Source organism: Xyrauchen texanus, chromosome 12 (assembly GCF_025860055.1).
Source record: "Xyrauchen texanus isolate HMW12.3.18 chromosome 12, RBS_HiC_50CHRs, whole genome shotgun sequence".
Taxonomy (NCBI): Eukaryota; Metazoa; Chordata; class Actinopteri; order Cypriniformes; family Catostomidae; genus Xyrauchen; species Xyrauchen texanus.
The window spans coordinates 39,034,072-39,046,642 of NC_068287.1; the positions used below are offsets into that span (position 1 = coordinate 39,034,072).

Here is a 12,571-nt window from a genome sequence, read left to right on the forward strand (position 1 = left end):
ATCACTGTCCTCTATGCAGGATCTGCAGTTTCTGCTGTTGTCTGAGTCCATCGGTAAATCAGCTCTCTTGAAATATCTCACACTCATATTCATATCTAGTTATGGATCTTTATTCTCTTGGCTACACCACCCCACTACCACACTTGGACGTAAATGGTCAAAAAGGCGCTTTGAAAGGCAATCTACAATAAAGGAATGGTTGAACCAAATCAGAAAATTCTGTTATTATGTACTCACCCGCATGCCGTGCTAAACCCATGTGACTTTCTTTCTTCAGTGGAACAACAAAAGAGAAGTTATCTCTTTAACATCGATTGCCATTTTAACACCTCTTTCGAAGCGCCTGTATGACATTGATCTTTACTTTGCTGTCCTCATTTACATTTACGTCATTTAGCAGACACTTGATACAGAATGGCTTACATTATAATGTTCACATTATTAAATACATATTTTATTATGTCTGTAAATCAAATTCATATTTTGCTAAATATTTGTTTTATCATCTAAATGTGCCCTTTTAAAATATCACACAGTGCACAAAGCTTTAGCAAAACCTTGCAATGCAGTAACCTTTAGGATGCCCCAGTGGGTGGAATGATGTCCCAGATCTCTTCTACTGTTACTTTCATACTTTCATTGAATCAATGTAATCATATTATCAGATGCTCTGTTCCTGTCTTCTTCTCAAATTGCTTTGCTTACATTAACCCTCCTAGGCACTTTGGCTGTTCGCAGCCATAGAATAATGTCACAATAATAAAAACTATTAGATGGCTGCAGAGACTATGAGGCCTGACTGCCTGTTATAAATGATAATTTATTTATTTTAAATTGTTTTATTAGATTTTCACAAGTTATGCATTTTTTATATATATTTAGACCATTTATTATTTTATTTTTTTTACATTTTAGCATTTTTTTTAAATGGTTTTGAAGTGTCTGTTTTTGCAATAATGTGACATTACTGTATGTTTACTGTCATACCTGACCATGGTGTTACAAGATAATATATATTAAAAAATCTATTATTATAATCATATTTAGATGCAGTGTTTTGTCTGGAAGGTGCAGGTTCCACACCTAAGTATATCAGACTCTGACTTTGTTTTTTGTTTTGTTCTTTGTTCTCTCTCTCTCTCTTTCTCTCTCTCTCTCTCTCACTCTCTCTCTCTCTCTCTCTCTCTCTCTCTCTCTCTCTTTCTCTCATTTTATTTTTTTAATTTTTTGTATGTGCTGATTGCAAGTCTAGGAAAAGTCACAAAGTCTTTTACCTCTCAGATTTAGGAAAACATTTTTATTAATAAAGCTAAACTGAAATCGGTCATAAAAGACCAAACAGCTCAGGAGGGTTAAACAATGTGTCATCAAAAATCTTATGACACTCATTGTAATAATTGTTGACTGTAAATAATTTTTATGCTTTAAATTCTGAAAGTATTGTTTTTTGCTCTCCAGAGATCGAGCCAGACAGTCACTATGACAACGACACCAGCAGTCGTCTGCCACGGAGTCTTCTCGGTTAGCCTGGTTAACATTGTTTTGTTTCTCTTTTCTTGGCTTTTGTTGCTCATCTGTCATGATGTTGTTATTTCATAAAGGTTTTCTTTAAAACATTTACTAAATCAACATTTAATGTAAGACGTAACTCAAAAATAGTTTTATACTACATGAATCACTGACATTATTTATCATCCCAAACTCTCAACGCAGAGCATTTTGGAAGACACGACCTACCATAAGATGAATGATGGTTCTGTGTGTATGAGTATGTGTAATGATGACTTAAAATTTCAAATTATTATCAGATTATCACAACAGTGATCCAAAGTCAGCAAATCTACTTACCAGTCACCCATTCAGAGGGTTAATGTGTCTATGGTGTCATGAAACCGCTGTGGCGTATTATCTTTTATCCCGTATACTATAATTGTGGAAGAGAGAATTTGGGATAACTCACACAAGGACTTTACTATACACGCTGAAGTAGAGATTTGAGGAAATAAAGAATCTTTTAATATATCTGTTCATAGAAGCACATAGAGAAATCAAAATAGAGTTTTTTTTAAACCCCTAACACAAAGTATTAAACTTTGGCACACAACTTGTCCCACACCGTTTGTGCTAATGACATGATTGATGCTTCAAATCATGCGTTCTGTTGAGCAGAGGTGCGCTATTACTTTTCTGAAAAATCTGACTCTCGATTTTCCCTGGCGGATCCTTTTCTCTACTTAGTAGGTCCTCATGGTGGCACTGTTACTCACCTCAATCCGGGTGAGATTTTAGATTTTAAAAACATAGCAAAATGTGACGCGAATGTTTACATGGAAAACGAATGAAAAACAGTGTGAGCAGATGCAAAAACACGTTCAGTTTGAACAGCCGCTTGTTCACGTGACAAACTTTCTCAAAGTTACCTCTCAAGAAGACAGCCTCTTGTTTCAGTTGATTGTAGGTAAAGCTACGTACAGCTGCAGGCGCCACTGAATTGAAGGAGTTCAGCCACAGAGCAACCACAAATTAATCCCTATAATCGTATAAGCGAGTTTATTCATGGTCAAGCATAGCTAAAATTTTCATCAAAAAATTCAAAGATTTTATTGCTATATGTTTCTCCTGTGGATCATGACATGGGTGTAATTGTGTGTTTCTATGGTTGTCTGCAGACGCTCAGCCTGCTCAGCAAGCCATCTGTAAGGTCAGGACAGAGGTCATCGAGGTCACCCGCTCCATGTTGGACCGAAGTAATGCAAATTTCATGTTGTGGCCTCCGTGTGTGGAGGTGCAGAGGTGTTCAGGGTGCTGTAACACCAAGAGCCTGCAGTGTGTTCCTGTACTTACACACACACGATACCTACAGGTACACACACATGCTTACCTTCACCTATAGCTAGTGCAATGCCCCGTTCACACATACAGCGATTTTGTCACTGGAGGTCGCTGAGTGGCTGAATTGATGGTCATTGAACAATGCAAAAAAGTTTTTATTAAAGGAATATTCGGGGTTCAATACAAGTTAATCTCAAACAACAGTTGTTATGTTGATTTTAAGTTTAACTCGTCCCTCTTTTTCTTTAAAAAAAAAAAAGCAAAAATCTAGGTTACAGTAAGACACTTACAGTGGAAGTTAATTGGGTCACTTTTTAGAGGTTTTAAAGGTAGAAATATACAATTCATTTGGTAAAAGCACTTGCATTTGTTTCTTCTGTTAAAACGTTTGTATTATTTGAGCAGTAAAGTTGTTTAAATCACTGTTTTTCATCATGGAAACAAAGTTTTAAAATTTAATATAACTAATAATAATAACATGCATATTGTTTGTGTGGCTATAATTTTGAAACAGTGAGCAGTTTAATGTTTATGGATTGGCCACATTCCCCTCCATTGTAAATGCCTCACTGTAACCACGATTTTGCTTTATTTTTAAAGAATAGGAGGGACAAGACAATTTTTCAATTATTCAATTAGTTCAATTATTTTTTATTTATTAACATTATACCACAAATTCTGTTGATTGTGCTTAACTTGTATTGAACATTTCAGCAGTGCACAATGCATCATACCCTAAACCAGACATGGGCAACTTACGGCCAGTGGGCCGGATCAGGCCCTCCACATGGTTTAATGTGGCCTGAGGCTCATTTATCGTAAAAGCATTTTTTTTTAATTGGATATTTCAATTAACTTGCATTGGGACCTAACGCGTCTCCACAAGCAATAAACATGCTCAGGGTTGCCAGATAAGAGACACAAATTGGAAATATTCCGCCTAATGATATACTTATTTTGTGCAATCTGGCAACCATGCACGCGAGTGCGCTATTTCTATCTCTCGCTTTCCCCTTTGAACAAACTTAGCGATCTGTAGTGCAATATTCCGCTCAAGGAAAAGTGTTATACGGCTACTCTGTCCATTCTTGAGGCTGCTTGTGAGGCATGCGAGCAAAAGCAAGCCAGAGACGAATATGTTTATGTATTTCTTATTTTTGCCATTTACAAATGTTGAAGTCCCTTCATGCCTGTATGATAATCTAACTCTTGTAGTATTAATTTATCATAGTCATGCAGCCGGTGTTATTCAGTTGTGTGCTGAAAGTCAAACCATCGAGGAGACAATTGCAGGATACTTTAGGCAATTGCAGGATAGTCCCAATAGTCACTGATCAAAATTGAGTACACAACTATTTCTGGGCTAAAAAGTTACAAAAACCAAATCAATGCAGAACATTGTATCTCAAAAGGTATACAATGTGGCCCCCTATGCACTACTTACAGCCCGATGTGGCCCCTTTACCAAAATAGTTGCCCACCCCTGCCCTAAACGATGAAGGATGCATGAAACTCACTTAGTTTTCTCAACTTTGAAACTTTTCTCAACTGTGTCACTGACCACACCCATATCACATATCCAGTGATCGCTGTCATTCATGTTTCTGGATCTTTTCTGCTGCAAATTGCTGTGAGTGAATGCCCCTTAAAGGGATAGTTCACCTAAAAAAAGAGAAAAATAAAAAAATGAACATATACTCACCCTCATGTTGTTATAAACCCTTATATCCCTCTTATAAACACAAAATGAGATGTTGAAAGACAGCTTCAGTCACCATTCACTTTCACAACATCTTTTTCCACTGAATGAAAGTGAATGTGGACTGAAGCTTTCCGTCCCTGCACATTCTGTTTAACATCTCCTTTAATGTTCCACTTTAGACAGAAAGTTATATAGGTTTGGAACAACATAAGGCTGAGTAAAAGATTGCAGAATTTTCTATTTCTCCCTTAAGTTGGAAAAAATCTTCCTTTTCATCCTCAGGTGATGAAGATACAGTATGTGAACAAGCAGCCGCTCTACGATAAAGCCATCGTCTCTGTCCTCGACCACGTTGAGTGCCGCTGTCAGCCAGCCCCTCGTTCCACCCAGCGTAGGAAATCGTCTGCCACCATACAGGTAGCGCGTGACCGCTTGGGGAAAACTCACTTTAAAGATGAGCTCCACCGCAGGGATGAGCTCAAACACAACCAGAGGCTCAGCCTGGAGGACCTACTGAGCCAAAGCTGGCTGCCCAAGGAGAGGCTCTCTGAATCGGGAGCACCAGATGCCTTCCACCCCTCTGGAGAGATCAAGCTGTCTTTCGGTCGTGACGGCTGGGGTCTGAATGAGACGCAGTATGGAGGGAGCAAAGGTCATCTCCATTACCCTGGGGAAAGAGAGCTATCAAATGCCCAAATTGAGTCACAGGCTAATGCTAACCAAAGTATAACCAATCTAACATACGAATATGAGATTGGTTTAATGGAAATGACCAATAAGACTTTTAACCATCACTCAAATCTCATGCAAGAAGTCAACCACACCAATATCGAACATTTACAAAGAAATGAACCCAACTTTCCAGCAGGGACCAATCAGAATCATGAACATAAGGCCCCACCAACAGAACTGACCAATCAGACCGATCAGCTCACCTCAAACACCACACAAATATCCAATCAAAATCTAGGAGATGTGTTTCTGTCTTCAGAGTGAGAACAGTAAGAATGTGAGACGTCATGAGACTTCAGATGTAGGGAGTAGAGAGGAGGAGAAGAGAAATTCCAGCCCACAAGTGGAGAGAAAAGCAAAACCGCTAGATGAAGAAAAACACAAACATCACCTCAAAGTACAGCAAACAAGTACACAACAGGACGACAAACTACAACAGCTCCACCACAAACATAAACATGACCACACAACCACGACCACACAACGAACAGGTAAATCACCTACACACCTAAAACACTGTACAACAAACAAAATACACTCAAACACATATTTGAAGGGTCTTCAATCGTCTAGGTCCTTATCATTTTGAGCAGGATTTATTCGTAAGCAACTAGACCTGTAGAAGAGGTTTCAGTAAGTGGTTCCATCAAAACACAATTTGAGAAAATGTTACAACTCCATAAGATGTTAAAGGAAGTCAAGCTCAGTTGACAGCATTTGTGGCTTAATGTGGATTACCACAAAAATGATTAGACTCTTTTCATGTTTATATATATATACATACATTTCAATTATGCTCTTTGCATCACTGTATATATATATATATATATATATATATATATATATATATATATATATATATATATATATATACAGTATATATATATATATATATATATATATATATATATATATATATATATTTAGCCCAATGTTAGCTGGGATAGGCTCCAGCCCGCGACCCTGTACACAGGATAAGCGGTTGATCGATGGATGGATGGATGGATGGATATATATATATATATATATATATATATATATATATATATATATATATATATAGAGCACTGTATATATATATATATATATATATATATATATATATATATATATATATATATATATATATACAGTGCTGCATAGAGCATAATTGAAATTGAGTATAATTGAAAGCAATGATGAAACTCTTGCTCTTGCTTGAGCTATTGCTTAAATATAATGTAATTATTATTGACATATTATTATTATTATTATATGATTATCATTATTATTATTATTATAAACAATAATACTATATATAATATTACATTTTGCTCTACAAAATTAATATATATTTGTTGCAGTTTTTTTCAATTATACACATACTGTATAGTTAAATGGAACTTTTATTTTGGTGGAAAACTGTATGTTATTGACGACTTCACTTCTCACCTCCGGAGAGGCAGTTTGCTACATAGGCTAATGTGCTGATTATTATGCAAAAGGCTATTACTTAATCATTTACATTTATGCATTTGGCAGATGCTTTTATCGAAAAATGACTTACAGAGCCCTTATTACAGGGACAGTCCCCCCCCCGGAGCAACCTGGAGTTAAGTGCCTTGCTCAAGGACACAATGGTGGTGGCTGTGGGGATCGAACCGACAACCTTCTGCTTATCAGTTTAGCGCTTTAGCCCACTACGCCACTACCTCTCCTATCACATAAATATATAGTCTGCATGTTATGTGCTTCACAGTGAATAAAGTGATCTGTTCTCTGTCATTAATACACACACAGAGCGCAAATATGTTGTTAATGATGCGGTTAGTGTATAAGCAATGGCTTCTCACATTCACTTGCTGACGAAGAACGCTGCTCACGCAGACCATATAGGCTATTTCTTTAATTAAATCTTAGCCTTTTTCATTGCAAATATGTCCAATTTCATGACATTCCGTGTTTTCATTAATTCTGTTTTTATGACTGGATTCTGTGATTCCGTCAATATTTTCCACTACGCAGAAATCATAGGGCCCTAGGAAGTGAATGGGGCCGGTCTTCAAACATTCAAATATGCAGTTTCAAAAGTATAGCCAAAAAATGAAAACATTATACATGTTAACATGATTTAAGTGTGTATCCAACTTTTTAGTCTTGATGATGTAACCTTGCAATCTTGGTAAGCAGTTTTATCACACAAGAACAGAGATTTAATCACACTAAAATCCTGTTAACACATATAATGATAATGTCTTGTGGCTATACTTTTAAAACTCTGCATATTTGAATGTTTATGGGCTGACCCCAATCACTTCCATTGTAAGTGCCTTACTGCAACCCACAGTTTTATATTTTATTTTCTATCCAGAACATTCCTTCATGTAGTGGCGGGGAGAAATCCTCGGGAGGAACCAGACTCGGCTCAAAGAGTCCATCCTCCTCAGGCATTACTATAAATGTACATATACAAGATATGATCTAGTTACAGAATATGTGTACAATATTTGAATTATACAACATTTAAACCTCTTAACACACTGAGACATCAGGAAACACGCAATTTGCCTCCTCAGTGGTCTCGATTATAATGGCGAGATCTTGGCAAGGGTGATTTTTGACTGAGATGAAGACAGAGACTCACTTTTTAAAAAATTCATCATCTGATAATGGGGTGGCCATCCTGGCGGTAATGCTGGCCAGACAAGTTGCTGTGATGCAAATGGACATCTGGATGTCAGAGGACTTAATTAAATGAACTGAATATCACCTGAATAAGAATGGTAGAAAAAGCCATGAGAGGTGCCAAGTGATTAAGTGTATAGGGATAATAAAAGCGGTCTAAGTACTAATAGTTGTGGAACACCAGTGCAGGGTTGGTGTGAATATGTTGTGGATCCATTCCATGATAGTAGGACATTAAAGATGTGGTTGAAAAGGCTGTAATGAATCGCTGAGGGTGGAGAGGGGAACTGAGTGATCCATAGTGTTAATTAAGAGAGCTGTGACAGACAGCAGAATGGACAGATGACAGGCTGGAGAAATTACATTTGTCCTTCAGATGCAGGTATTTAGCTGAGGCATGAGTTCTGTTGGAATTTTACACAGATTTGGTCAGAACATACCCCTCAGGTAAATGATCAGGTGATACACACCATGTGTTCATGTTTATGTGTATGTGGAGTGGTGGTGGTGTAGTGGTCTAAAGCACATAACTGGTACTCTGTAATCAGAAGGTCACTGGTTCGATCCCCACAGTCACCACCATTGTGTCCTTGAGCAAGGCACTTAACTCCAGGTTACTCCGGGGGATTGTCCCTGTAATAAGTGCACTGTAAGTCACTTTGGATAAAAGTGTTTGCCAAATGCATAAATGTAAATGTATACGTTGTCTAAAGATGACAATTTATTATCATCTTAATTTACTTGCATATTGATAGTGTAGAACAGATGTTTGTGAATGTTTAACTGTCCACTCAGTTGACGTTTTGTAATATTCACAACATGGCTGATCCAGGTTGCTGGTTTTTGTACCCTAAAAAAAGTGTTGTCCTCTACTCTTCCATAAAGGACAAGTTGCAGTAGGAAATTCTGCTGAGCTCATTATCAGTGTTTTTGTTTGTTGTAATTGCCCACTTAACACAAACTATAGAGCTATACAGTAAATTAGGAATGTGCAAAACTTCCAATGTTCAAAATCGACCAGTCTGTGGGATATCTGAACATGGCAGTGTGTAGTTATGATGGTATTCTTTTGAGACATTCTGCACACCTTTATTTCTAAATTTCCTGGCTGTTTTAGTCTCACCCATTTATTTGTGTGTGAAAATTATTAGATTTTTTATATAAAAAATATGAATTTATTTTCTCTGCCCAATTGACAGCCCCACTCACAGTGATTGTATTGTTGATACGGAACTTTGCTGTAAAAGTAGGGCATAAAAAGACTAAACAAAAACTTCATGCAGAGGGTTTTACCATGCTAAATTCCCTGTTCAGCACAGCATGCTATCATCATGCAAAAACACTCTCTAAGCAGAATTAATTTGATAAATGCGCCTCCCATTACAAACTAATCGACTTAATTGTTGGACGACTAGTCGATTAATCGACCACAGTGGCATATCCCTAATATGTATTATATGTGAGTATTATATGACATATTTACTGTAATATAATGTCCAATTTTCAATCCCTCTCTTTGTTGCAAACAGGAACCACATCTCCTCCTCCACAACGGTCCCCTCCACGCACACCTCCCAAACCAACTCCTCACCCCACAAAACGGAGGAGAAAACAGCGCAAACGCATCAGCAAATCTGCCATGAGAGCACTGCTCATGTAGCACAAACACACACAGGTGAGCATCTGAGATGAGATGAACAACTTGAAGGAATTCAGTACAATCTAAAATCTGCCTCTGAAAATGACTTGGAATGTGTTTAACAATACCAACGCACCACTTTGCACAGGTGATGATGTTTTTCAATGACAATAAAGAAACAATGTCTGTTTCTTTCTCTTGATTGCAGACAGATGTTCAGATGGGTGCTATCTCGCCTCCCTAAAATTCGGCCTAACATCTCGTTTTGTGATTCACGGAAGAAAGAAAGCCACAAGGAAGTATGCTGTCCAAAAACAGCCTCCTACAAACTGCTGTTCTCACTAAATTGGACCATTCTTGCAGGTTCTTTTTCACATTTCATCAAATGAAGATTCTCTCTCAATGCTCGAGCTGGATCCTTTAGAATGGACATTCAAGCTGAGAAATGGAACCAAGACTGGGACTTAAGGAGCATGTTAATTAGAAAGTTTGGAAGAACATTGGAAGTAAGGAGGTTGAGAACATTGGAGAAGAATATTGGAATGAAAAATATAATGCTGGGTAACTGCAGCAGACCAGAGTCTGTTCCTCTCTGGGTAAAATATGGAAAAGAATGGCCTGACAAAACCCATAACCACCATTTTCCTCATAACTACTATCTATCACCATAAAAGTTTAAACCTATGCTCCATCTCAATTTGTTTTATTATTTTTTTATTTAGCCACTCCATATGAAAGCAGTTGACTTTTTTATTTTATTTTGGAACCAATGATAATCAAGCCTTGAATAGAAAAAAAAAAAAAAAACACTAGGATTGATGGTCATTTCAAGAAGCATTTGATAAATGACAATTGTTTTTTTTTGGCAGTAATGGTATTATCATCAGAGACGACCAGAAAGAAATCTTTTAGGAAGTGTCAAAGGTGACAAAACAATTTGTTATGTCATATTTATTCAAATTATGTGGTTTTACCTAAAACAGACAGACAGACAGAAAGCTTGATCAACTTGACAAACAGAAACTTTATTTTAATACATTACCAGCCAAAACCCCAAACTACTTTTCTATAAATTGTTTGTTGAATAATTTTTTTAATGAATATTTATGCGATTTTTAACACTGGAAATTCACACAGGATAAAGAAAGAGACTGTTTCTATCTCTAATAATTCTTCATACCTCTAAGAGTGTAAAGGTGCTACATTATAACACAAAAAGCATTAAGAGTTTTATCATTAATATTATTTATTCTGTGTAAATCTTCTATTCTGTTCACAGCAGACACAGTGTTTTGTCTTAGTCTTACAAATCACTCACCAAAAGAACAAAATGTGGATTTTTGGAGTATGTTAATGTTCAGGTCAATGTCTATGTTGGATCTTTACTAAAAATTCAGATGGTGCAGACTTTGCACTCATTTTAATGCATTGAATAAAACTGAAACACTAACCATCAAGGTGTAACTGATGCTCTCCTTATTGCGTTTGTTGATTTGACAGAGGGATCTGATTACATTTCAGCACATTGGCATAGATCACCCAAAAAAGACAATTCTGTTATCATTTACACACCCTTATGTGTCCATAAATTACAGTATTTGCATTTTTACACAAACTATTCTTTAACACATTCAAACCATTTTACAAAACCCTGGTAGAATCCCATGGCCATATAAATGCTAAAATGGGATGGCCCAGAAGTTTTTGGTGCTGCATGCTGTGTCTAGAATATTTATTGTCTATCACTAAATGAAGTTCCACTGGCAGTCAGAGGTCTTTAGCAGAAACGTTTATTGCGTTGTTACTCCAGGGAGTCATGTTGTTTGTATTTGTATTTGGGAAGGTGACAAATATGTTCCTGCACTAAAGGATCCTGATTAAAATTCCCCTGTTGGCTGAGTGTAATGCGGCCAAGAAGCTTTTTCTCAAGGGCAGTGACAGATTTACAGTCTTAAGTTGAGTTTTCTTGAAACAAACTGTGGGTTTAAGGGTAATAAGTCTTATGTTTATTGTATTTTTTAGGATCCCTGACATCTAGCTGTGATAAACAATACATTAATGTTGATAACAGTACATCACGCTTTACCAGCATATATGCAATGCAAAATATTACCCATCATGCTGTTTGTTTTTGTTTGGTCTGCATATGAATGATTGTGAGGGTATCCTGCTTTTCTGCAGCCCACCCGGACAGATAGACCCACTCCTTCATTTCATATCTGACTTGCTCCCTTGATAACAGGAATTTATGTGCTCAATTAATGGCATTATTTATGCATTCCCTGCATTCCTTCTGAAGAAGAGAGACAGTGAGAGTCAGATAATGAACTCCGAGTTGGTACTGTTGCCTAATTCCCAATCTCATACTTGAAGATGTTCAGATGAGCTTCATACAATTTGATATTTTTATGTATGAATTTCTGGATGGGATTTTAACTTAATCATAGAATAAATTTCATTCTAAATGCCCATTAAAACACAGAGAATCCTTTGTAGTAGCTGACTCTGGCAAAGGATATTAAATGTGTATGTACATTTACAATTTTGTATACATAGGGAATATACAAAACCAAAAAGTGCCAACAGAAAAAACACTACTTTCAAATGAAAATATGGAAAGGATATAAAGTTGTCTGTGTTAATCATATAGAACTAAGCAGAATTCCCTACAGATTTCCGCAGATTTGGAACATCATTCAAAAAGTGTGTTTAATAAATATTTTGGCTAATTGGATTATCTTTTCAGCTGCCAATAAACTCAATTTAACACATTTTAACATATTATAGAATGGATTCTCAATATCCCCAAAAAACCAGAACAAAAGATCTGAGATACGTCAAGGCCTGTTTATGGCTGACTAATATTGCTGCTACACATGTAGGTGAGAAGAGGTATTGGTGTTGAATTCAGTCTGAAATATCTTAGGTGCATAAGATTGCATTTAAACACCAATTATTCTTGATACAAAAACAATCATGTTTCATTTTGATGCAACGACTAC

At 36.6% G+C, this 12,571-nt stretch overlaps 1 protein-coding gene across 1 annotated transcript in view; it reads left to right on the forward strand.

The window, feature by feature from the left end:
* LOC127652609 (platelet-derived growth factor subunit B-like) overlaps positions 1-11,015 on the forward strand; it is a 24,552-nt gene extending 13,537 nt beyond the window's left edge. Inside the window, exons 2-7 of the mRNA XM_052138852.1 lie at positions 1-53; positions 1,459-1,521; positions 2,670-2,863; positions 4,817-5,757; positions 9,460-9,605; positions 9,778-11,015. The exon at positions 1-53 is cut by the window's left edge and continues 44 nt beyond it. Of these exons, the coding sequence (XP_051994812.1) occupies positions 1-53; positions 1,459-1,521; positions 2,670-2,863; positions 4,817-5,530 (1,024 nt within the window). The 3' untranslated portion in view covers positions 5,531-5,757; positions 9,460-9,605; positions 9,778-11,015. The remainder of the gene's footprint in view (positions 54-1,458; positions 1,522-2,669; positions 2,864-4,816; positions 5,758-9,459; positions 9,606-9,777) is intronic.
* Positions 11,016-12,571: the final 1,556 nt, after the last annotated feature.